The 26240-nt window shown below is 42.5% G+C and overlaps 1 protein-coding gene across 3 annotated transcripts in view; it reads left to right on the top strand.

Moving 5' to 3' along the window:
- The window catches only part of DENND1A (DENN domain containing 1A), a 540190-nt gene that overhangs the window by 365769 nt on the left and 148181 nt on the right, over positions 1-26240 (top strand). For all 3 annotated transcript variants that reach the window (XM_052647633.1, XM_052647632.1, XM_052647635.1), the window contains exon 13: positions 24749-24874. In XM_052647633.1, coding sequence (XP_052503593.1) covers positions 24749-24874 — 126 coding nt within the window. The remainder of the gene's footprint in view (positions 1-24748; positions 24875-26240) is intronic.

Here is a 26240-nt window from a genome sequence, read left to right as displayed (position 1 = left end):
TTATGTTAACTCAAATTGGAAACAACCTTAATATCCAAAATTAAGGGGAGTATTTAAGGTGATTTATTCCACTGGTGTTCCATACAGTGACTAAAAAATGATGAGGATGAAGAATGTGGGCAACACAGGAAATGCTAAGGATACAATTCAGTGAAAAAAAAGCAGAATATTGAATGATATCTCTACTATAACTATAGTGAAAAAAAAAAAAAAAACCACCCAGATACTCAGAAGTAAAAGATTTTTTTAAAAAACTTTCAACTTATCAACAGTGGTATATTAGGATAGTAAAGTTATGAGTTAACATTTTCTAAATTTTCTGTGATATCATTATTACTAGTTGTATGATGGAAAAATCCTGTCTCCTGAAACACTTGAATCTTGGCTTTTGGCTTTATGGTTTGTATGTCTTCAGGACTGTAGTTTCTCTTTCTTTTCCATATTCTTTGGATTAAAAAAAAATCACAAATGATTTAATGTTGCATATTAAATCACTTAAACTTCTTGTTGTTTCTTAGTGGAATTTTGGAGGGATATCCAAGAGGTTTCTAAGTCTGTGAAGAGACAGAGAAACCATCTTGAGCAGTCTTCATTGATGTGAGAAAGGGAAGAAGGCAAGAGAAGAAAGACACTGTTTACAGAGCATCTGCAGTGCCCCAGGCCAGAGTAATTTCCAGTCCTTCTATGCAGCATCCATTTCTTCAGAAGCTGGACGCTGACCCCAGGCAACCTCTCAGCCTCATCTTGTGTCTCTTCACTATTCACACCCCATTTCCCAGCCACAAGCAGAGCGATCCCATTCTCCAAGGCCTCATGCTCTTTCACATCTCTGTGTTTCTTTCCATGCTCTTCCCTCTGGTTAGGATGCCCTTGCTTCTCTGCATGGCTGAACCTGTTTGTTCTATAAGGCACCCCTCAAATGTCACTTCTGTCAATATGATGCTCCCACAGTTTGGCACTGCCTTCTCTGGGATTTCATAACGTTTGTTTCCATACCTCTTTTATCCCACTTACTACATCATAACTCTTAAGCATGTAGTCTCTACATGGTTGTGAGCACAGCCCTGGCACAGTTAACAGCTCACGGGGCACTCGGTGAATGTTTGTGGAGTGAGTGAATGAATGAAAGAGCAAAATATGCAGTCTGGTTTGAACTCTAGATCTTGGGAAACTCATTTATTCGACATTTAACTCCACTTTGTACAGGTATCTGGAAAAGCAAAGATCTCTGAAGAGCAGAGTTCCTTTTTCAAAAGAGATAGAAATTCAGTGTACAGTACAACTATAATTTACTGGGTATATTGAGTGCCACACAGTTTGACTCTTTGGTCATGATTACTAAATGCCATTGGGATTTTACTTTACAACCTAAAAATGGTTTTCTTTAAATTGCAAGTAGTCACCTATTAGTGAAACCATAAAATCAACTCAATGGGTCACAGCAAGCATTTTTTAAATGGAGTTGAACAAGAAATATCAGAGTATAGCACAGATAATATGGGTAAGCATCAGTTCATGAAACTTTTTAATTAAATGTATTGTACATAAAATACATATAATACTAGTTTACCAAGTATAATGGTAATTACATTAATTACATTAGTAAAAAAAAAAGAAAGCCATTGATATTGTGTGACCATTTTAATCATCAGAACTCATACCTTTTAAAGTGTGAACTACCATTTCATTTAATGAATCTATACCATAATATATGAAAGTAAAAGTGTTAGTCACTCAGTCATGTCTGACTCTTTGCGACCCCATGGACTATAACCTGCCAGGCTCCTCTGTCCATGAAATTCTAGGGGCAAGAGTACTGGAGTGGGTAGCCATTCCCTTCTCCGGGGGATCTTCCTGACCCAGGGATCGAATCTGGGTCTCCTGCATTGCAGATAGGTTCTTTACCATTTGAGCCATAATATATTTGACCTGATAATTTCAACTTTTGCTTTATTTTAAGGGCTTCCCTGGTGGCTCAGACAGTAAAGAATCTGCCTGGAATGTGGGATACCCAGGTCCAATCCCTGGATTTGGGAGATCCCCTGGAGAAGAGAAAGGCTCCCTACCCACTTCGGTACTCTTGCCTGGAGAATTCCATGGACAGAAGAACCCAGTGGGCTACAGTCCATGGGGTTGCGAAGAGTTGGACTAACTAACGCACACATTATTTTAAACTATATGATGGACGTTGTTATTTAGCTGCTAAGTTGTGTCCAATTGTTTGCCACCCCATGGACTGTAGGCTGCCAGGCTCCTCTGTCCATGGGATTTTCCAGCCAAGAATAGTGGAGCAGGTTGCCATTTCCTTTTCCGGGGGATCCCAGGTTATCTTCCTGACCCAGAGATCAAACTTGTGTCTCCTGAATTGGCAGGAGGACTGAACCACCAGGGAATCCCAATGATAGACATATTTGTAGCTAAATCTCTGACTCATTTACTCAAATTCCATGAATTTCTTGGAGAAGGAAATGGCAACCCACTCCAGTGTTCTTGCCTGGAGAATCCCAGGGATGAGGGAGCCTGGTGGGCTGCCGTCTATGGGGTCGCACAGAGTCAGACACGACTGAGGTGACTTAGCAACAGCAGCAGCATGAATTGCTAGAGGTAGAATTCCTGAATCACGAGTATATAAAAATTTAAGGTTTTTGATGCATACTTTGAAACACCACCATCTCCCCTGAAAGATTGTAGTAGTTTTCACTTTTATCACTAACATGAAAGTTAGCACCTGCTTTTGAAAAATTGTTTAAAATCCATATAATTTTTAGTGAAGATCAAATGCATGTATTTGTACCCCAGTCACCTGTGTGAGGCTGGTAGTGGTTTGGACCCTCTACCTTGCTTCCGTGAAACTGGAAAATTGGCCATGCCTTCCTCATTACAGTCCTGTCTTCAGTCTCTTCCAACTCCAGTCAGTTTTCTGGTCTTTCTAGAATCGAGTTTTCCTTAACCCTCCCTCAGTAGTTGATGGCTGTATTCTTTGTATTCTCAAGGCGTGTGGCTCATCCTTCTCTTGCAGCACTCGTCAAGTTATATGGGAGTTATTTTTGTCTTTTCGTGTCCTCTCTTCAAACCCCTCCAGGGTAGGGACTAAAAACTCTTCCTTCTTCACGTTTGTTTCTGCCCCAGAGTTCAATATATAGCACATACTCAGTAACTTTTCACTGAATGAATGACAGCATCTTGTTTAATTGTGACCTCAGGACTGGTTCAGATTACATTAAAAATGGGCTGTACCATGCAGCTGACTGTCTATGGGAGTCTAAAGGCAAAGCTGATTCAGAAAGGTCCAGATTCAAATAAGCCTGGAGTCTGCTTGCTGCCTCGCCTCTGGAGTACCTCTGCTTAGTATGCTACTTGAATAGAGAGCAGCCCCTGCTCAGAGATGGCCTTGATTTGTTCAGTTCAGTTCAGTTCAGTTCATTCGCTCAGTCGTGTCCGACTCCTTGCGACCCCATGAATCGCAGCACACCAGGCCTCCCTGTCCATCACCAACTCCCGGAGTACACTCAGACCCACGTCCATCAAGTCAGTGATGCCATCCAGCCATCTCATCTTCTGTCTTCCCCTTCTCCTGCCCCCAATCACTCCCAGCATCAGAGTCTTTTCCAGTGAGTCAACTCTTCGCATGAAGTGGCCAAAGTACTGGAGCTTCAGCTTTAGCATCATTCCTTCCAAAGAAATCCCAGGACTGATCTCCTTTAGGATGGACTGGTTGGATCTCCTTGCAGTCCAAGGGACTCTCAAGAGTCTTCTCCAACACCACAGTTTAAAAGCATCAATTCTTTGGCACTCAGCCTTCTTCACAGTCCAACTCTCACATCCATACATGACCACTGGAAAAACCATACCCTTGACTAGACGGACCTTAGTCGGCAAAGCAATGTCTCTGCTTTTGAATATGCCATCTAGGTTGGTCATCACTTTTCTTCCAAGGAGTAAGCGTCTTTTAATTTCATGGCTGCAGTCACCATCTGCAGCGATTTTGGAGCCCCCCAAAATAAAGTCTGACACTGTTTCCACTGTTTCCCCATCTATTTCCATGAAGTGATGGGACCAGATGCCATGATCTTTGTTTTCTGAATGTTGAGCTTTAAGCCAACTTTTTCACTCTCCTCTTTCACTTTCATCAAGAGGCTTTTTAGTTCCTCTTCACTTTCTGCCGTAAGGGTTATGTCATCTGTATATCTGAGGTGATTGCTATTTCTCCCGGCAGTCTTGATTCCAGCTTGTGTTTCTTCCAGTCCAGCGTTACTCATGATGTACTCTGCATATAAGTTAAATAAGCAGGGTGACAATATACAGCCTTGACGTCCTCCTTTTCCTATTTGGAACCAGTCTGTTGTTCCATGTCCAGTTCTAACTGTTGCTTCCTGACCTGCATACAGATTTCTCAAGAGGCAGGTCAGGTGGTCTGGTATTCCCATCTCTTTCAGAATTGTCCACAGTTGATTGTGATCCACACAGTCAAAGGCTTTGGCATAGTCAATAAAGCAGAAATAGATGTTTTTCTGGAACTCTCTTGCCTTTTCGATGATCCAGCAGATGTTGGCAATTTGATCTCTGGTTCCTCTGCCTTTTCTAAAACCAGCTTGAGCATCTGGAAGTTCACAGTTCACGTATTGCTGAAGCCTGGCTTGGAGAATTTTGAGCATTACTTTACTAGCATGTGAGATGAGTGCAATTGTGCAGTAGTTTGAGCATTCTTTGGCATTGCCTTTCTTTGGGATTGGAATGAAAGCAGACCTTTTCCAGTCCTGTGGCCACTGCTGAGTTTTCCAAATTTGTGGCATATTGAGTGCAGCACTTTCACAGCATCATCTTTCAAGATTTGAAATAGCTCCACTGGAATTCCATCACCTCTACTAACTTTGTTCGTAGTGATGCTTTCTAAGGCCCACTTGACTTCACATTCCAGGATGTCTGGCTCTAGATGAGTGATCACACCATCTTGATTATCCGGGTCGTGAAGATCTTTTTTGTACAGTTCTTCCATGTATTCTTGCCACCTGTTCTTAATATCTTCTGCTGCTGTTAGGTCCATACATTTCTGTCCTTTATTGAGCCCATCTTTACATGAAATGTTCCCTTGGTATCTCTAATTTTCTTGAAGAGATCTCTAGTCTTTCCCATTCTGTTCTTTTCCTCTATTTCTTTGCATTGATTGCTGAAGAAGGCTTTCTTATTTCTTCTTGCTATTCTTTGGAACCCTGCATTCAGATGCTTATATCTTTCCTTTTCTCCTTTGCTTTTCGCTTCTCTTCTTTTCACAGCTATTTCTAAGCCTTCTCCAGACAGCCATTTTGCTTTTTTGCATTTCTTTTCCATGGGGATGGTCTTGATCCCTGTCTCCTGTACAGTGTCACGAACCTCATTCCATAGTTCATCAGGCACTCTATCTGTCAGATCTAGTCCCTTAAATCCATTTCTCACTTCCACTGTATAATCATAAGGGATTTGATTTAGGTCATACCGTCTAGCGGTTTTCCCTACTTTCTTCAGTTTAAGTCTGAATTTGGTAGTAAGGAGTTCATGATCTGAGCCACTGTCAGCTCCTGGTCTTGTTTTTGTTGACTGTATAGAACTTCTCCATCTTTGGCTGCATAGAATATAATCAGTCTGATTTCGGTGTTGACCATCTGATGATGTCCATGTGTAGAGTCTTTTCTCTTGTGTTGTTGGAAGAGGGTGTTTGCTATGACCAGTGCATTTTCTTGGCAAAACTCTATTAGTCTTTGCCCTGCTTCATTCCGCTTTCCAAGGCCAAATTTGCCTGTTACTCCAGGTGTTTCTTGACTTCCTACTTTTGCATTGCAGTCCCCTATAATGAAAAGGACATCTCTTTTGGGTGTTCTAAAAGGTCTTGTAGGTCTTCATAGAACCATTCAACTTCAGCTTCTTCAGCGTTACTTGTTGGGGCATAGACTTGAATTACCGTGATATTGAATGGTTTGCCTTGGAGATGAACAGAGATCATTCTGTCGTTTTTGAGATTGCATCCAAGTACTGCATTTTGGACTCTTGTTGACCATGATGGCTACTCCATTTCTTCTGAGGGATTCCTGCCCGCAGTAGTAGATATAATGGTCTTCTGAGTTAAATTCATCCATTCCAGTCCATTTTAGTTCGCTGATTCCTAGAATGTCGACGTTCACTCTTGCCATCTCTTGTTTGACTACTTGCAATTTGCCTTGATTCATGGACCTGACATTCCAGGTTCCTATGCAATATTGCTCTTTACAGCACTGGACCTTGCTTCTATCTCCAGTCACATCCACAGCTGGGTATTGTTTTGCTTTGGCTACATCCCTCATTCTTCCTAGAGTTATTTCTCCACTGATCTCCAGTAGCATATTGGGCACCTACTGACCTGGGGAGTTCCTCTTTCAGTATCCTATCATTTTGCCCTTTCATACTGTTCATGGGGTTCTCAAGGCAAGAATACTGAAGTGGTTTGCCATTCCCTTCTCCAGTGCACCACACTGTGTCAGACCTCTCCACCATGATCCGCCCGTCTTGGGTTACCCCATGGGCATGGCTTAGTTTCATTGAGTTAGACAAGGCTGTGGTCCTAGTGTGATTAGATTGACTAGTTTTCTGTGAGTATGGTTTCAGTGTGTCTGCCCTCTGATGCCCTCTTGCAACACCTACCATCTTACTTGGGTTTCTCTTACCTTGGGTGTGGGGTATCTCTTCACGGCTGCTCCAGCAAAGCACATCCACTGCTCCTTACCTTGGATGAGGGATGTCTCCTCACCGCCGCCCTTCCTGACCTTCAACGTGGGATGGCTCCTCTAGGCCCTCCTGCTCCCCGGAGGAGGAGCCATTTGTTAGGCCGTTGCTAACAGCTGGTTAGCTGGAGCTTCTCTATGCCATGTTTTCCCAAAGGCCCAGAACCCTCAGCCTCTTTGGTGTTGGTGTTCCATCCTATGAGACAACAGTGCATTTAATCCTAGAAGCAAGGGAGCAGACATCACAGGCTATCTGGCTTAGCAGTCTGTCCTTCTGGGAAATGTCTGAACTAATGGTAAACGTTGCGAAAAACCATTCTTAAAATCCCAATAGGAAGAAAAATGCTGAGTGGGGAGATGGGCAGGCTCTGACTGTGTTGAGTATCTTATGTATTATGTGTAGAGGCCTTGTGGACTTTTACCCTCATAGATTTGATCCTTCTGACACATTAAAACATATTGTTAGTATCCTCTAATAGAAGATTTCTTCATTCAACAGGTATTTCCTATGAGGAAACGTCAGTCAGAGGTTACAAACTTCAATTATAACATGAATAAGTTCCAAAGATCTGAGGTACAGCATGGTGACTATAGTTAGTAATACTCTGTTTCATACTTGGAATTTGCTAAGAGAGTAGATCTTAACACTGTGTGTGGTGTGTTCTTACCACACACAGTGAAAAAGTAATCCTGTGAAATTATGAATATGTTAATTAATTGTGATTACTTCATAATATATACATTTATCAAATCATCACCTTGTGCACTTCAAATGTATACAATTTTATTTGTCAATTAGACGTCAGTAAAGCCAGAAAAAACAAAACAGGCATTCCCTGAGCACCTACTGTGTGTCAGACTTTGTATTGTATATAACAGATGCAGAGAAGTTTTAAGACCAGGTGAGGTCAGTGGCTAGTTAGTAAAACAGCTATAGAAGACTGGACTTCCAGCCTTGTCCCCACTTATCCATTCCCAGACCATTCTCTACTGCTGTAAATAAAGGCATAATCTGAAACGTGAATATCACTCTTCAACTTAAAACCCATTTTAATGGTTCCTCATTTTCCTCTGGGTAAAATTCAGGGCCCATAATATGGCCTTTTATAGTCTCTGCCTGCTCTCCTGGCACGTCTTGTACCAGCAGCTTTGTTTCCATCCACAGGAACCTCCAGATGCTTCTGGTTCAGTGTGTCCCAAAAGGGCAGGTCGATAGCCAGTTTACGAATGGAGATTGTTTATCCAGCCAAAGTGTTTTGGATGTGTGCTCAGTTTGTTGGACCATAGGAACATGGAGATGTACAAGAAACAGTCACTGTTTCTGGAAAAGGAGAGACGAGCATACTAGGAGGCGGGAATGGAATGCATTGAAGCTGGAGGTGTGAACAAAAGGGTAATGTGTTTGGGCAGGGAATAATAGTTTAGTCCAGCTGGAGCACAAGGTGTGTGTTTGGGAAGAACAAAAGATGAAACTAAAGAAGTAGATGGAAAAGATCAGATGGGAAAATGGTCTTCTGTCGTAAAAACAAGTTTGGACTTCATATTTTGGGCAGTGGGAATCTATTAAGGTAGTTAGGTCAGGAATGGTATGATAGAATCTACTGCACTGCAGACTAAGGGGTTGGACCCAACCTCTTGTTGCTTCTCTGGTTCTTAGAATCTGGCCAAGTTCTCTCCACCCCAAATCTGATATCGGACTTGGGTCAGGGGACAGTTTGCTGAATAGAACTCTTATCAGCATCACCATTATCCAGTCATTCATTGCTCGTGCTTTAGGGAATTATCTATAGGTGTCTGCTCTGTGTTGGACCATTCTCCATGACAGTGTCCACTCCATGACTTGTAGATTTCATGAAAGAAAGGAAGGTATGTTGTGATCCAGAGGGCCTTGCCCTAAGTGTGTGTGTGTATGATTTGTCAACAATCGAGTATTTTATGGGAGTTTATGGGGCTTCATTAAAGATGCTGGAGCGGGAGCACTGTGGGACATCAGAAGAGACCTTGGCAATAAACCACAACTCCACACTCTGGAATGCAGTAAATGTTTAAGAGACTTCCTTCCTTTCATTACTGAATTTTACTTTACTTTTATACCAGTAAAGAGTTGTGTTTTATTGGTTGAAATTTCTTGATTCCGTTTTCCCCAGGTCTGTTTAAAAGCTACATTTTATCTTTGAGGATGTTTGGCTCGTGGTAGAGGAAGTGCTGCCAGCGAATTCAATTAACTGGCAGAGCTCACAGATATTGTACATGGATTTCTTTTTTTTCCTTCTTTTTCACAACTGCTACATAAACACAGCTGGGTTTAATATTTGTCGTAACAAAGATTTAACTTGAATCATCTTACTCTGGGTAATTAATGCTTGGAATCTCAGCTACTTCTTCGTTCATTTGTGATCTCCTGCATTTCTTGACTCCGGCTATCTAGATAATGAAGTTTGCTCCTCTAGGTCTTTGCCCTGCCTTAAAACTGCTTAATATTTGGCCGTTCCTACTAGAGAGCAGATGCTTTTCTTTGCAAGAATTGAATTTCTGTCAGCTCTTTTATGCATCATGTGTTTGGAACTGTAAGTGGATCAAGTTGTTCATCACAGCAGGGACACTGTGAAACACATCTATTATATATACTTCCCACACCCCTCCCCGCCCTTCCTGTTTTGTTTTGTTTTTTTTTTTTTCCCTCCCCTGAGGAGGTGGAGATGCCCAGATCCCCTTGGGAGATATCTCAGTCTGTGTGGATATATCCATGTGATCCACCAGGGATCCAGCCTGGCTGCATTCCTAAGCATGAAAATCTGTATCCATTCAGCCCAGGATTGTTGTGGAGACAAATCCTACTTTTTCCTTTGTAAACACCAAGCACTTCATTAACTCTTCAGTAAAGACTCTGATGCTGGGAAGGATTGAGGGCAGGAGGAGAAGGGGGCGGCAGAGGATGAGATGGTTGGATGGCATCGCCAATTCAATGGACATGAGTGTGAGCAAACTCCGGGAGGTAGTGAATGACAGAGGAACCTGGTGTGCTGCAGTCCATGGGGTCACATAGAGTCAGATACGATGAAGCAGCTGAAAAACAACAGCAGCAACAACAACACATATGTTTGGGTCAATAAGCTTAGAATAATGAGTGACATTTCAGTCATTGATGCCCTAGAAAAATGTTAATTGTGAGCCCATTATTCTTTTTTATGCTAAAATAATGGCTTGGGTAGTTTTTTTGCTTTGGAGTTGGGTTAGTATGGAAGAATAGTCACCACCTGTTAGGCTCCTACTGTGTGCCAGGCACTGTGGTGGAGGCTTTGAAAATCTTGACATTTAATCTACATAACAATCCTGAGGGCAAGGGGGAGGTACTTTACCCCTTTTTTGATAAATGAAGGGAAGAAGTAAAGAAAATGCCTTGCAGCTGAGTCAGAATTTGAACTCAGGGTTTTCCAGACATACATTCTTTGGTTGATCAATCAAGGCCTGGATTTATTACACGTTTATTACATGCAGCCATTTCTCCGTTTGGATTGTCCCGTTCCACGTCAGTCTCAGGCCAGACATTTGGCTTTCATGAACACCTTTGTTTACATCTAAATATGAACTATTGGTGATGATTGGAATCATTTGTTTAGTTTCCCTTTTTCCATCAGAGCTCAATGCAAATATAAGCCAACTTCCCTAAGCAATCTTCCATTTCTTGTAGTTTTCATTTTGTGAATTTCAATCCCTAGATTCAGCTTTGAGCAGATAGCTGAGAATTCCAAATCTACATAATTTAGTTTGTGTACACAGCTTTGAAAAGCAGGAATCTTAATGTTTCTACTGTGGTATGCTGATCTTTTGGGTCTCTGATAATACTGGGGGCAGAAGTGCATTTTGGTGCATTTTTAATCACTATTATTCAATTTGAGGGAGTTGTTATGGGACAGTCACATGTGTGGTTGAAAAACTGCTGATCTGTAGGATTAATTATAGTTAAATGGAAAGGTGACTTTTGCTCCTGAAGAAAGTCAGTCTCTTAGTAAACATTTTTAGTTATGATTAACTCTAGTCTTCCTCCAAATACGTTTCATTAGAACCAAGCATGTGTCCTGATTCAGAAATAGAGTAACCACTTTATTTCTGATCTTCAGTCAGTTTTGTTGTTGGAAGATGTTGGGTTGTATTTTTTTTTAATTGGTGAAGGATATGTTGTAAAAAAAAAACATGTATTATAACTTTCCTTTTACAAGTGTGTATCTGTCTTTTCAAAGGTAACTTACATTTGTATTTTGTGCCTTGTGTTTGCAAGAGAATGGTTCTTGGTTTATTCATGTTGACAACTGAAAAGCCTTAGACCTAATTAAAAGAATTTCCACGAGCACCTTTACTGAACCATTTCATTACGCGGCACTGCACAGATTGCGTTGTGAAACATGGTGATAGTTTAAATCTGACCTTTAAACCTAAACTGCCAGAAGTATGGGGTAGAAAACCCTTCTTTGAAAATACTAGATGGATACATACATACATAGGCATACATGCAGGCACATATTTGGATAGAAATAATCTTTTTATTGAATGACCACCTAATATTATAAATACACATTTACTTTGAGCTCAAATCTTATACCCTTTTTTAGTGTTCGGCTGCATTTATTGTGTGTGTATGTGTGTGTGGTGTGTTAAAACTAAATTGTTTTTTAAGGAAAACAAAGACAATTTCTCCTGCTTCAGGCAAAAAAAAAAAAGGTGTTTGGAAGATGAATATTACCAATAGACAAATGCAGAAATTTTTGCTGCTGGTGTTTCCATTTACAATGCTGAGGTATTAGGATTAACTGCGCAGGGAGGGGGCTGGAGTGCACTGTGAGCACATGACTCCTCCTCTTTATTTGGCAGATAGTAGAAATGGGCCTTTTCATTTTAAAATTGTACTTTTTTACTCCAAGAATGTCATCCTGAGGACTTGATAGTTTCTTCTCAGGCTGTTCAGCAAAGCCATTATAGCTTGTAGTGAAGTAGCCACTCACATAATGAAAATTGATCTTTTTGTCTGTCAAAAAGCTGCTTAGAATTGTAATGCTTGCCTCTAACTTTCTGACTTAATACTTGGCCCATGAGATGTCAGGAGAGACAGAGGGAGCAGAAACCTGGGCCCCTGGGGTCATAGCCAGCCCCAGCTTGGAGCTCCACATAACTAGCACAGTCCCCACTCCCCCATGGAGAACCAGGCTCTTTGAGGGGAAAATGGGATGCAGAAGAAGCAATTAAAGCCAACCGAGGTCAAGGTACAGCCATGTTCTCAAGCAAGAAACAAAAAGCAAGGAATGAAAGGAAGCAATAATGGAGATATATTCAGTTGTGGCAAAAATAAACCAGTATTGTGGACAAATCTTATTTGCTTGTCTGAAAAATCCTGGCAGCAGTGAGAATTAATGGAATAGCACAAACTTCGGAGTAAGACACATTTGTACTTGACTTTGGCCTCTGCCCCTTGCTGTGCTGTCTGTGTGACTTGGAGCTAAGGTTCACTTTTCTCATCTGCATAGTGGGATAACCATCCCCACCTGGGCTTCTTGTTCTAAAATTTTAATGCAGTGCTGGGTATGAAAACACCTGCCATGGCTTTTGGTACCTAGTAGAGTGCTTGATAAATACTAATTCCTATTCCTTTTTCCTGGTTTTCCCAGAAACTATTACTCAGAAAAAGGGGAATGAGATTGCCTTTACACATCAAAACTTTTTACTTCAAACTTGTGACAAAAACTAAGGCATTGACAGATGTACTGTACCATTTTCAATGTCCACGTGAAGGCAGCAGAGGAGCCAATGTATGTGTGCCCTTGAGGATGGGAAAACAAGGCAATAATTCCCTCTCCCCTCTCCAGACCCACATGTTCCCCAGGAGATCTTATAACAAAGCCTTGATGTCTAGTTTATTCAGGAAAGGAAGAATTCATTTGCCTTAATCCTTAAGGGCTATTTTTTAAAGGGGAAGAGAAAGTAATTCTGTTTCCCCTCTTACAGCTGCTGATAGGTGTCTGATTTGTCACATACACACAAAAAAAATCTTTTAACTCTAGTTCTGACACTGAGCAGTTAATGCAAGAAGTGGGGCCCCTGCACAGGCTAACTTGAGTCAGACTTTGAGAAGAGCCGTATCTCTGCTTGCAGTGTTATGCCAGCACTGACGGTGGCCATGGTCCCTGCCTCCCTAGAACCTTCAGTTTTATGGAAGAGACAGACATTGATGGACTGTCACGCAATGCATCATTACATTGCTGTTTGTCTCTGAAGGAAAGGATACTTTGAGAGTATTTGACAAGGGAACCTTGATCTAATCTGAGAGAGTCAGACTGAGGCAGTGTTATTGAGCTAAGACTGGAAGGATGAGCAGGAGTTAATCTAGGGCCCTGGGATGTCCAGTATGGTAGCTAATATTCACATGTGGCTATTTAAATTTAAATAGATTGAAATGAAATTAAATGCAGTTCCTCACGGAGCAGCTACATTTCAAGTGCTCCTTAGCAGCTATTATATTGGACAACACAGGTGGTGGATTATTTGTGGAAAGGCCTATTGCATGGTGCTGAATGCTAGGCCGGGGTGATGTTGGTGAGAATACTTCAGATAGAGGAGTTAGCCTATCCAAACATCCTGAGGTGTGAGAGGGCCCTGGGCGACTGGAGCCCAGTGGGGTGGCTGAAGCCATGGAGGGGGTGCAGGAGCTGGAGATCTGAAAACGGCTGGAGCCTTGCAGGCTCAACTTCAGTCTTTATCCTCAGAGTGGTGGGGAGGCTGCTGAAAGATCTGAAGTTGCCAGCACTGATAGAAAGAGGTGAATAAGAGTGTTTCAGAGGTGACAGGTGACTAGTATACCATCCTTATTGCCTCTAGCCTAACGAGTTGCAACCTAGTGATGAAGAAAGACACCTGTACTTGTTGAATGCTGATATGAATTGCAAGCATTGTCTTCGTCACAGTGGGAAGGAAGATATGTCAGCTGCTGGTTATACAAAAAAGCCAAAGATGACTATACACTCAGCAAAAACAAGACCAGGAGCTGACTGTAGCTCAAATCACGAACTCCTTCAGATCATGTGGTTCAGATCATGAACTCCTAATTGCCAAATCCAGACTTAAATTGAAGAAAGTAGGGAAAACCACTAGGCCATTCAGGTATGACCTAAATCGAATCCTTTATGATTATTCAATGGAAGTGACAAATAGATTCAAGGGGTTAGATCTGATAGAGTGACTGAAGAACTATGGGTGGAGGTTTGTGACATTGTACAGGAGGTAGTGATCAAGACCATCCCCAAGAAAAAGAAATGCAAAAAGGCAAATGGTTGTCTGAGGAGGCCTTACAGATAGCTAGGAAAAGAAGAGAAGCTAAAGGCAAAGGAGAAAAGGAAAGCTATACCCATCTGAGTGCAGAGTTCCGAAGAATAGCAAGGAGAGATAAGAAAGCCTTCCTAAGCAATCAATGCAAAGAAATAGAGGAAAATAATAGAATGGGAAAGACTAGAGATCTCTTCAAGAAAATTATAGAGATACCAAGGGAACATTTCATGCAAAGATGTGCACAATAAAGGACAAAAACAGTATGGACCTAACAGAAACAGAAGATTTTAAGAAGAGGTGGCAAGAATACACAGAAGAACTATACCAAAAAGGTCTTCCTGACCCAGATAACCACGATGGTGTGATTACTTACCTAGAGCCAGACATCCTGGAATGCAAAGTCAAATGGGCCTTAGGAAGCATCACTATGAACAAAGCTAGTGGAGGTGGTAGAATTCCATCTGTGTGATTTCAGTTCCAAAAAGATGATACTATTAAAGTGCTGTACTCAATATGCCAGCAAATAATGGAAAACTCAGCAGTGGGCTTTCTGCTGAGGACTGGAAAAAGGAACTGGAAAAGGTCAGTTTTCATTCCAATCCCAAAGAAGGGCAATGCCAAAGAATATTCAAACTACCACACAATTGCATTCACTTCACATGCTAGCAAAATTATTCTCAAAATTCTCCAAGCCAGGCTTCAACAGTGCATGAACTGAGAACTCCCAGATATTCAAGCTGGATTTAGAAAAGGCAGAGGCACCAGAGATCAAATTGCCAACATCCGTTGGATCATAGAAAAGGCAAGAGAATTCCAGAAAAACATTTGCTTCATTGACTATGCTAAAGCCTTTGACTGTGTGGATCACAACAAACTGTGGAAAATTCTTCAAGGCATGGGAATACTAGATCACCTTACCTGCTTCCTGAGAAACCTGTATCCAGGTCAAGAAGCAACAGTTAGAAATGGACATGAAACAACAGCCTGGTTCAAAACTAGGAAAGGAGTACATCAAGGCCATATATTGTCACCCTGCTTATTTAACTTATATGCAGAGTACATCATGCAAAATGCCAGCTGGATGAAGCACAAGCTGGAATCAAGATTGCCAGGAAAAATATCAATAACCTCAGATATGCAGATGACACCACCCTTATGGCAGAAAGCAGAGAGGAACTGAAGAGCCTCTTATTGAAAGTGAAAGAGGAGAATGAAAAAGCTGGCTTAAAACTCAACATTCCAAAAACTGAGATCATGGCATCCGGTCTACTCAATTAATGGTGAATAGATGGGGAAACAATGGAAATAGTAACAGACTTTATTTTTTATGGCTCCAAAAGCACTGCAGATGGTGACTGCAGCCATGAAATTAAAAGATGCTTGCTCCTTGAAAGAAAAGCTATGACCAACCCAGACAGTATATTAAAAATCAAAGACATTGTTTTGCCAACAAATGTCTGTATAGTCAAAGCTATGGTTTTTCCAGTAGTCATGTACGGATGTGAGAGTTGGACCATAAAGAAGGCTGAACACCAAAGAATTGATGCTTTTGAAGTGCAGTGTTGGAGAAGACTCTTGAGAATCCCTTGGACTGCAAGGAGATCAAACCTGTCAATCCTAAAGGAAATCAGTCCTGAATATTCATTAGAAGGACTGATGTTAAAGCTATAGCTCCAATGCTTTGGCCTCCTGATGCGAAGAGCCAACTCATTAGAAAAGACCCTGATGCTGGGAAAGATTGAAGGCAGGAGGAAAAGGGGATGACAGAGGATGACATGGTTGGATGGCATCACTGACATGATAGACATGAGTTTGAGTAGGCTCCAGGAGTTGGTGATAGACAGGGAAGCCTGGTGTGCTGCAGTCCTTGGGGTCCCAAAAAGTCAGACATGACTGAGCAACTGAACAACAACAACAAATGATGATGATGATGATGATGATGATGAATTCAATGGGAGAACCCTCTCTGGAGTAGTATTAAGCTAACTTATGGCTGGCCTGGGGGTGCTTGACTACAGTCACACAGGAGCTGGGCCCTGGTCATGTGTAGCTCTGTTCCCAGCACGAGATGTGCAAGCATCTTCTAATTTCTCCAGCATGGGGCCTGCGAAGATTAGGCATCAACCAAAGTAACAGACTAATGTGCCCTTAGAAAGAGCTATTTGAGGCTTTTTAAATTTTTTCTAATAGAAAAGTTTTGTTAGAGAATGACGTAAAGTGTATCCAGGCTTAGGGACAGTTTTGAGGGCCATGAAATTGAGTAAAAGATAATGTTGGAAAACAGAGCTGAAGCCAAACCCATAGAAGGCCTTGAATATTGTGCTAAAGAACTTGGACTTTATATGTGAACAACATGGAGTCACTGAAAATTTTAGAGGAAGAGAGTGATATGTTCAGCTTCTCATTTTAGATAATTCATTGCAAAGGATGGATTAGACCAGGAGAAAAATAGAAGAAGCGCCACCAGTTGAAAAGACTGATGCAGTAGCCAGGTACTAATCAACCAAAACACAAAGCCAGGCAGGTTGCTGCGTCTGTTTTCCATTTGCATCTATTACATTTCAATCCTCACAATGTATGTATGTTACAAATACCTCAATTTACAGCAAAGGGCACTGAAGCTCAGAAAGATTAAGAAAGGCAAGCAGATTTCTAATCTTAGGCGTTTGTGACTCAAGCTCTGCATCTACTGCCTGAGCAGTGCGTTAGGGACAGAGGACCAGTGAAGCCAAGAGACCCCAGAGGCAGAGCCTGCGCAACCAGAGAAAACAGAACAGGGTGCAGGATGGGGCAGTCTGTATTGCGCATGTTCCTGGACGTGTGGCGTGTGCAGTGCTGAGCATGACCTCTGCAGTTGTCCTCTTTAATTGATTTAGTGACCAGAGCTTCATTTTCCTTGCAGTTTTGGTTGCAGTCTTAGTGATGGTCTTCTGCAAAAGGGAAGTGGATGAGTATCCATTTCTCCCCCAATCCTTCTCAGTCCAGACCAATTCTTCCAATGATCAGTCACTGAAGAACGTACTCCTAGACTTTCCTCCAAGCAAGGAGGCTCAACCACTGGAAATGCCTTTCAAAATGTCGAAACACTCGTTCATCTGTTCTTTTATTTAGCAAAAAGTGCTAGATGATAACTCTGGGCCAAGTACTGCTGGAACAGTGCTGGCCCGTCTTGGAACTCTAGGAGGAAAGGTGCAGACACTGCAGTTCATGGACACATCATCGAGCAGTCCAGGGGGCCCAGGCAGGAGTCATTGAGCCTGTCTCAGTGGTCAGGGAGGGCTTCACAAAGGAGGGGACATCTGGATTCCTGCTTCCCCTTAACCCAAGGCAATGTTTAATTTGACTGTTAAAGAGAAACACCTCATTTGAATTCTTCATTATAAAAGTAACATGCTTTTTCATAAAAGATAATCAGAGCAATCAAAAGTGCATCAAGTAGAAAGTGAAAGTATCTCCACATGGTTAGTTTGATCCGTCGCATTTTATATTCTTACTACCTGTATATAAACAGCCATATATAAAAATGACTTTATGTCTTTATATATATTTCTGAATGATTCATATTATATGTATTGCTCTGTAACTTGTATTTTCCCCTCATTTGGGAGTAGTTTGTGGACATCTTTTCATGCTATGCTAAGTCACTTCAGTCATGTCCGACTCTGTGTGACCCCATAGACGGCAGCCCACCAGGCTCCCCCGTCCTGGGATTCTCCAGGCAAGAACACTGGAGTGGGTTACCATTTCCTTCTCCAATGCATGAAAGTGAAAAGTCAAAGTGAAGTCGTTCAGTCGTGTCTGACCCTCAGCGACCCCATGGACTGCAGCCTACCAGAGTCCTCTGTCCATGAGATTTTCCAGGCAAGAGTACTGGAGTGGGGTGCCATTGCCTTCATAAAGTACTGCTACACTTTTTTTAGCAGCTATGTGGTATTTCAAGGATGTGGTATGATTTATTTAATAGGCCCCAACATGGTCTTTCAAAGAGTAAATAGATGTTCACGAGTGGGACAGAAAGGGACCAGGGGCAGTTCCATCTGAGTTGTCAGCATGTGTTTGGGCTGTAGGGTAGTATATGCTTCTAGATAGCAATTCAGTGTAAGTCAAGCATCCGTTAAGTGGGGCCAAAGGAAGCAAGGCCATTTGAAGAAAGCGTCACAGACTGCTCTGAGGAGTTGGAATGTTTTTCTTCAAGTGGTGATGGCCAAGAGTGGGGGCACTGAAGGACTTTGATAGAAATCAGATTCATATGTTTCCGAGAATACTAGAACAGCTATGGATAGATGGCACTGAGGGAAAACTGAAGCCAGCCCATCTAGGAAACAACTCCACTGATCAGAGAGGATGGGCAGAGCGGAGCAGCACAGGGCCAAGGTCATTGACACTGAGAGATTCTGGGTATATTGGGGGAGGAGGAGATAACATGTGGAGAAAGGTTGTGGGAAGGGAAGGAGAAGAAAGGGATCTAACGTCTGAATCTAGCCTGGGAGACTGGTTGGAGGATGCAGTGATACCCAAGATGGGACAAGAGGAGGAATGGGAGAGCTAAGAAGCTTACCAGTTCAATTCTGTACTCTCTTCCCTTTGTTTTCTGTCTCCCTCCTGATACCTCATTAAAGGAGGAAGCGAGCCCCACTGGCTTTTCTGTCCCCCGCCCAGATTATGCCAGATGATCCCTGATGTTAATGATTTGACCAGCATCTGCAGGAGCACTCAGAGCAAGTTGGGTTTTAGACAACTGCGGGTTATTTAAGCTTCAGAGTTTCCTTCCTCGCTTTTATTTAAAGGACAGAGTGTTATCACCAGTTATCAGATGCGCATATACTTGAAGTTTCAAATTTTGAAGTGCTGACAAAAGCTTCTCCTTGTTTCAGGGTGAGGAGAGGTCTTCAGAAGTCTTGGCCTAAGTGGTCACAGGGGCACCAGGAACCCAGGACTGCTTGGCTGGTTTCAGAGCAGCTGGGGCTAGCAGGAAGGCACACACTCCTATTTGCTCAGTTACAATCAGCAAGGACTTCTTTGTGCAAAATGGTAATGAGGCCATTAGGAGAGGCTCACCTGAAGTGCAGCCCTGTGAGTCCAAGGTAATTAAACACCTCCCGAATGAAAGGGAAAGGCCAGGGAAGGTTAAGTGAGGAATAATCTGCAGCACAGGTGGCCCAAGGGCTTTGAGGAGCCAAAAGAGCGACACCAGCTTGCACTATTTCAAAGGATGGAAATGTCACCCTCGTCCCTAAGAAAGGCAGAATTTTTATTATTTGGAGGGTGGGAAGTGGGCAATATTTTTAACATTTTAATAAAACATGTTTTTTTCTCATATTGCTATTTCAAATTGGAGGCCCATGGCAGTCCGCCAGGCACCAAGTGGCCAGCGCTGCTTCTCGTGGGCTCTCACCACATGAGTGGGCTTTGGGACTCATGAGTCCCAGAATATGGGTCGGGGGGCAGGGGCGAGTCACAATAAACAGAATATTTACAACCAGCTGTGAAGATAGACTCCAAGCTGCTTCCAGAGGAAAACTGATTTCCTTGGCCTGCCTCTGCATGGAGATGCAGTGGCTACCCCGTCAACCCATGTTCCCATCCCTTTTGGCTTAGCCAAGAAGGAGGTTACCCTACCTTCACACGCTGGGCTTCCAAAGCATGTGGTTTGCCCCTGTGGCAGCGGCACAGGGTTTCTTCCCCTAAGTACAGTAAACACAGATTGTTTTTATCTTAAAAGACCGGCAGTGAGTATTTTTGCCATTTAGTTTCTGGCCTCAAATTCTCTGCTGTCTCCACATTAAAGCTTATACATGAATATTTACAGCAGCATTAGTAATAATAGCCAAAAAGTAGAAATGACCCAGATGCCCTTCAGTTGATGGAGATGCATAAAATGTGCTCTTTCCATATGATGAAATATTATTCACCTGTGAAAAAGAATGAAGTGCTAGTAAATGCCAGTGTGGATGAAATATGTTTATAATGAGCACTAGACTAACTATGGATAGAACACATTTTATGTATCTCCATCAGCTGATGGGCATCTGCGTCATTTCTGTATATGCTTTTATCTGGAGACAGCACAGATTTTGAGAAACAAACATGGACATGGACAATGGACTAGTTCCAAACTGGGAAAGGAGTGCATCAAGGTTGTATGTTGTCACCCTGCTTATTTAACTTATATGCAGAGTACATCATGCAAAATGCCGGGCTAGATGAATCACAAGCTGGAATTAAGATTGCCGGGAGAGATATCAACAACCTCAGATATACAGATAATACCACTTTAATGGGAGAAAATGAAGAGGAACCAAAGAGCCTGTTGATGAAGGTGAAAGAAGAGAATGAAAAACCTGGATTAAAACTCAGCATTCAAAAAACTAAGATCATAGCATCTAGTCCTATCACTTCATGGCAAATAGCTGGGGAAAATGTGGAAATAGTGACAGACTTTATATTTTATGGCTCCAAAATCACTGCAGATGGTGATTGCAGCCACGAAATTAAAAGACGCTTGCTCCTTGGAAGGAAAGCTGACAAACATAGACAGTGTATTAAAAAGCAGACTTACTCTGCTGACAAAGGTCCACATAGTCAAAGCTATGGCTTTTCCAATAGTCAAGTATGGATGTGAGAGTTGGACCGTAAAGAAGGCTGAGTGCTGAAGAACTGACACTTTTGAACTGTAGTGTTGGAGAAGACTCTTGAGAGTCCCTTGGACGGCAAGATCAAACCAGTCAATCCTAAAGGAAATTAAACCTGAATATTCATTGGAATGTCTGATGCTAAAGCTCCAATACTGTGGCCACCTGTTGCAAAGAGCTGATTCATTGGCAAAACCCTGATGGTGGGAACGATTGAGGGCAATGAGATGAGATGATTGGATGGCATCACTGACTCAATGGACATGAGTTTGAGCAAATGAGTATGAGAGAGAGTGAAGGACAAGGAAGCCTGGTGTACTACAGTTCATAGGGTAGCAAAGAGTCGGACACGACTTAGTGACGGACCAACAGCAACAACACTGCTAAGTGAAAGAAGCCAGTCACAAGAAGGACCACATATTATATGGTTCCATTTATATGGAATGTCCAGAAGAGGCAAATTCATAGAGACAAGATGTGGATCAGTGGTGATCTAGGACGGGGGCAAGGGAGAAGGGGACAAGAGTAATGGGGAGTAAGAAGCGCCTACCAATAAGATGAATTCTCTCTTTTGGGGTGATGAAAGTATTCTAGGATTTAGTAATGATAGTTGTACAACATTGTCACCATACTAAAACTTCTGAATTATATATTTTCAATGAATGAGTTTTATAATATATAAAATATATCTTAATAAGCTATTACAAACCCCTTATCAGAAGCTTGGGGCTTCTGACAAGAAATAATGTCCATGGGATGTTTCAAAAGTGTGTGTAATCCATCCCAGATTCTTAATATTTTTATGTTCACAGGCAGCTTTAGGAACCTGAATATAGCTATACAGCCTACACCCAGAAAAAAAAAATCATTCATGTTAAAAAAATTTTGTTGATAATTCATGGACCACCTGCATCTAATTTCCTATTTCACCTTAAAATTTTACACTAGATCTTATCCTTCAATAATGTCAGGCCATTAGGCAGTCCTGTATCTAAGTCCCATACAGATTCCTAAATTACGCTCTTGATATATCACCTGCACACTTAAAAACAGTTGTTAGCTTTACATTTATCTCAAAGTCAGGGGGAAATTCCTTAATATATTCAATTCTTAACCCCAGCCCTTCCATCTATTCTCATTTTAAGCTATCTTCTCCACCTTCTCTCAACTGAAGCCACAGTTCTCCCTAGTCTCTGAACTCCTCCACACTGTAGTGTCTTTACAGATGCTGATCCCCATGTTTGGTACACTGTTTCTTCCCTTCTTTGTGAATTAACTGCTTCAGCTCCTCCTTCAGATCTCAGTATAAGCCTGTTTCTCTCCACAAAGGTTTCCTTGACCTCCTTGGTGAGCTCTAGCACAGGCTCATCATGGTAGCAGTGGCACATGTATTGGTATTTTCCTCACAAGAGTATAAGTTTAAGATTTTGCTGTCTGGTTTGCTCACCATTGTATCACCATTGTTTCAAGGCCACCAAGTTGCCTGATTCCAGGGGCAATTTTCACATGGAACACAGTGTGAGTGGTGTGCCCAGAAGCTGTGGAATATGGCATCCTGAGATGAATGGCATATTGGAAACAGCCTGGGAGGGTTGATCTTGTCTCTGACTTTGAGGGTAATAACTGTCATCTCACACTATCTTTCCTACATTGAGGATTCAGGAAAAATCTCTTTCAGTTCTCATTTTCAGTAAATTTTGTGTTCATTTGTGCAACTACCTTGGACCCAAAGAATTCCACAGCTTCTCATGTTTTCCTTTTTGCTTTGACGGCTAGGAGGCTCAACTCAAATTTGAAGTCTGCTTCTAGCTACTATGTAAGACCTGATGTTCAGTTCAGTTCAGTCACTCAGTTGTGTCCAGCTCTTTGCAACCCCATGGACTGCAGCACGCCAGACCTCCCTGTCTATCACCAACTCCCGGAGCTTACTCAAACTCATGTCCATTGAGTCGGGGATGCCATCCAACCATCTCATCCTCTGTCATTCCCTTCTCCTCCTGCCTTCAATCTTTCCCAGCATCAGGGTCTTTTCCAATGAGTCAGTTCTTCACATCAAGTGGCAAAGTATTGGAGTTTCAGCTTCATCATCAGTCCTTCCAATGAATATTCAGGACTGATTTCCTTTAGGATGGACTGGTTCGATCTCCTTGCAGTCCAAGGGACTCTCAAGAGTCTTCTCCAACACTACAGTTCAAAAGCATCAATTCTTCAGCACTCAGCTTTCTTGATGGTCCAGCTCTCACATCCATACATAATTACTGGAAAAACCATAGCTTTGACTAGATGGACCTTTGTTGGTAAAGTAATGTCTCTGCATTTTAATATGTTGTCTGGGTTGGTCATAACTTTTCTTCCAAGGAGCAAGCATCTTTTAATTTTGTGGCTGTAGTCATCATCTGCAGTGATTTTGGAGCCATGAAAAACAAAGTCTGTCACTGTTTCCATTGTTTCCCCATCTATTTGCCATGAATTTATGGGACCAGATGCTATGATCTTAGTTTTTTGAATGTCGAGTTTTAATCCAGCTTTTTCACTCTCCACTTTCACTTTCATCAAGAGTCTCTTTAGTTCCTCTTTGCTTTCTGCCATAAGGGTGGCGTCATCTGCATATCTGAGGTTATTGATATTTCTCCTGGAAATCTTGATTCCAACTTGTGATCATCCAGCCTGGCATTTTGCATGATGTACTCTGCATATAAGTTAAATAAGCAGGGTGACAATATACAGCCTTGACATACTCCTTTCACAGTTCGGAACCAGCCCATTGTTCCATGTTCAGTTCTGTTGCTTCTTGACCTGCATACAGATTTCTCAAGAGCAGGTAATGTGGTCTGGTATTCCCATCTGTTTAAGAATTTTCCACAGTTTGAAAACATGAGACCTGATGGCTTATGTTTATATACTAAATCTACACCTGACTTATTCTTTTTCCATTGCCATGACTTTGTCTGTTTTATGTTAATCTACTGTGTGCATATCTATAAGATGTATAAGTTTGTTTCTGTACATCTGTATAATGACTATTCCTTTAGAGTATGAGTTTTATAATAATATATATTATATATACTTTATGGGGGCTTCCCTGGTGGGTTGGTAAAGAATCCACCTGCAATGTGGGATACCTGGATTTGACCCCTAGGTTGAGAAGATCCCCTGGAGGAGGGAATGGCAACCCACTCCAGTATTCTTGCCTGCAGAATTCGCGTGGGCAGAGGAGGCCGGTGGGCTGTAGTCCATAGGGTCGCAGAGTCAGACACGACTGAGCGACTAAGCACACATCTTTATGGCGTGGGTTGTCATACCCTCCTGAAAGGAATCTCCCCAGCCCAGGGATCGAACCCAGGTCTCCCACATTGCAGACAGATTCTTTACCAACTGAGCCACCAGGAAGCCCAAGAATACTTCTGGAATACTACTCAAGTGGGTAGCCTGTCCTTCTCCAGGGGATCTTCCCAACCCAGGAAGTAGAACTGGGGTCTCCTGCATTGCAGGCATATATAATTTATAATACATTTGATAAATATTTTGGGTATGAGGTATATTATAATATATAATATGTATTATATGTTATAAATAAGCCATTTATCTCTAATATTTGTAAGTAATCTGAAGAGGAAATAGAATTAGAACTAAAAAAATGTGTATAGTTTGGGCTCAGATTATAAGATTTCAATTCATAATTCCAATTTGACTGCTGCTTTGGTTTGTTACTAGGCATGTAATCTAATCTCTCTGAGACTGTTAATACCCTTGTAAGATAGGAACCCAACCCTTTCCTATAGGATTGTTGAAAGAATTAAGTACAGAAATTTATGTGAAAGCAATTACCTGACACATTGAAACTGCTTAGAAAGTGATTTTGTTTTTGTTTTTCTTAGAGATGCACTAATAAGAGCAACATTTATTTAACTTTCAAACACCTGCCCTAATCCTGAACGTGTGTATGCTCTCCCAGCAGCCGAGGTGTCAAATCCATCCCCCTCCCCAGGGTTTTCTAAAGCTCTGCGCATGTGAGGGAGAGCCATCGTCCTCCCACCCTGCCCTCATCCTGTGCCTCCTTTCTGTCACCAGATCTCTTCCCTGAAGAGCCGGCTGAAGAAGGTCTCCACGACAACTGGCGATGGTGTGGCCAGAGCCTTCCTCAAGGCCCAGGCCGCTTTCTTCGGCAGCTACCGAAACGCTCTGAAAATCGAGCCGGTGAGTAGCTTCTTGGCGTGTCACAAGTCCATGTTTGGTCGGAGCCACAAGAAACTTGCTAGTCATCTTGTTGTTGAATTCACCAAAGGAGGTTTTGTGTGTGTGTGTTTGGTGGAGACTGGAGAAGTGTGCTGCCCTCACGCTACCTCTTAGCACAAGGAAGCTGCGCTGCCCCATGTGGAGCACTGTCTGCTCCTGTGGATGTTAGGACCCCTCCCTTCCCTGGACAGTAGCACCCTCTGCGGGTCGCAGTGCTTAGCACTGTACACATCTGCTCTAACTGAGAAGTCCTGGTAAGCCTGTGAGGTAGCAGTGATCATCTTCACTTGACAAATAGGGAAACTGAGGCTTACAGAAACGATGACTTGCTAATCAGTGGAAGAGCCAGGTAGGTTGTCCCAAAGCCCATGCTTTCCTCTGTGCTTCACCACCCTTTTCCTGCAAAGGAACCTCTTCTCCACACTTGAGAGAGCAGAGTATCCAGAGGCTCACTTCTTACAGGTTCCCAGAGTTGTCTTGGTGTACTGACTGCTAAGTGTGCTGAGGACTGGGGAATGATGTCATCTGCCCCCAGATCCCGTCAGCCTTTCAGAGCCTCTGTTGCCTCATCTGTGAGGTGATTAGTTATTGTGAGGATGGAAGACACCAGGTCATCCCTAAAACCAAAGAAACTATCAGCTCTCCCAGCTTCAGTGAGAAGCTTTCATCATATGCTTGATTACGCATAGCCTCTCAGCCAAGGAGAATGGAGAAATTGGCCCAGGGACCTGCCTCACTGCATATGAAAGGATGCTGGAGGGGACCTTGCGGATAGCCCTTTCCTCTCAGGACGTGAGACTCCATCCTGAGCAGGCGGAGATGGCAACCACACCCAACCTAGTCAGAGTGGCTCTGAGGGACCTAGACAGACATTTTGTTAGATTAAATGACAGAAGATGAGTAGGTATCAGACAGTGCATTTCATGTGCAAACTCTGACAGTGAATCTTGACCATGATGCCTCATAAGCCACAGTTATACCTGGATAAGTACTTTTTGACTGTTATGAATCCATCATGTGTGTAGGTGAAGCACAGAGTGAAAGCAAGCACCCTTTAGCCAGGGTGCACACTCTGTGAAGTGGTTGGGGCAGTGGGTGCCCAAGGAACAGCAGCCTCGAGCCACCTTGTTCTTGTCTTCCATCCAGCACTAGGGCCTGACTTGCTCGGCTGCCTCAGCTTCAGGCAGTGTCACCTGACAGAAGGGATGCACTGTCTTTGCTTCTTAAGAGATACTTCCCTTAGGTCCTAAAAAGCCCTTCAGCTTAAAGCAAGCTTCTCATGTCCTCCTTGTCTGTAAGACAGGTAGCTCTGATTCTTTGTCCTGAC

The sequence above is a fragment of the Budorcas taxicolor genome, chromosome 11 (assembly GCF_023091745.1).
Source record: "Budorcas taxicolor isolate Tak-1 chromosome 11, Takin1.1, whole genome shotgun sequence".
In the NCBI taxonomy this organism is placed as follows: Eukaryota; Metazoa; Chordata; class Mammalia; order Artiodactyla; family Bovidae; genus Budorcas; species Budorcas taxicolor.
Note: the sequence above shows the minus strand (reverse complement) of the source record. Positions and strands in the feature narration are given on the sequence as shown.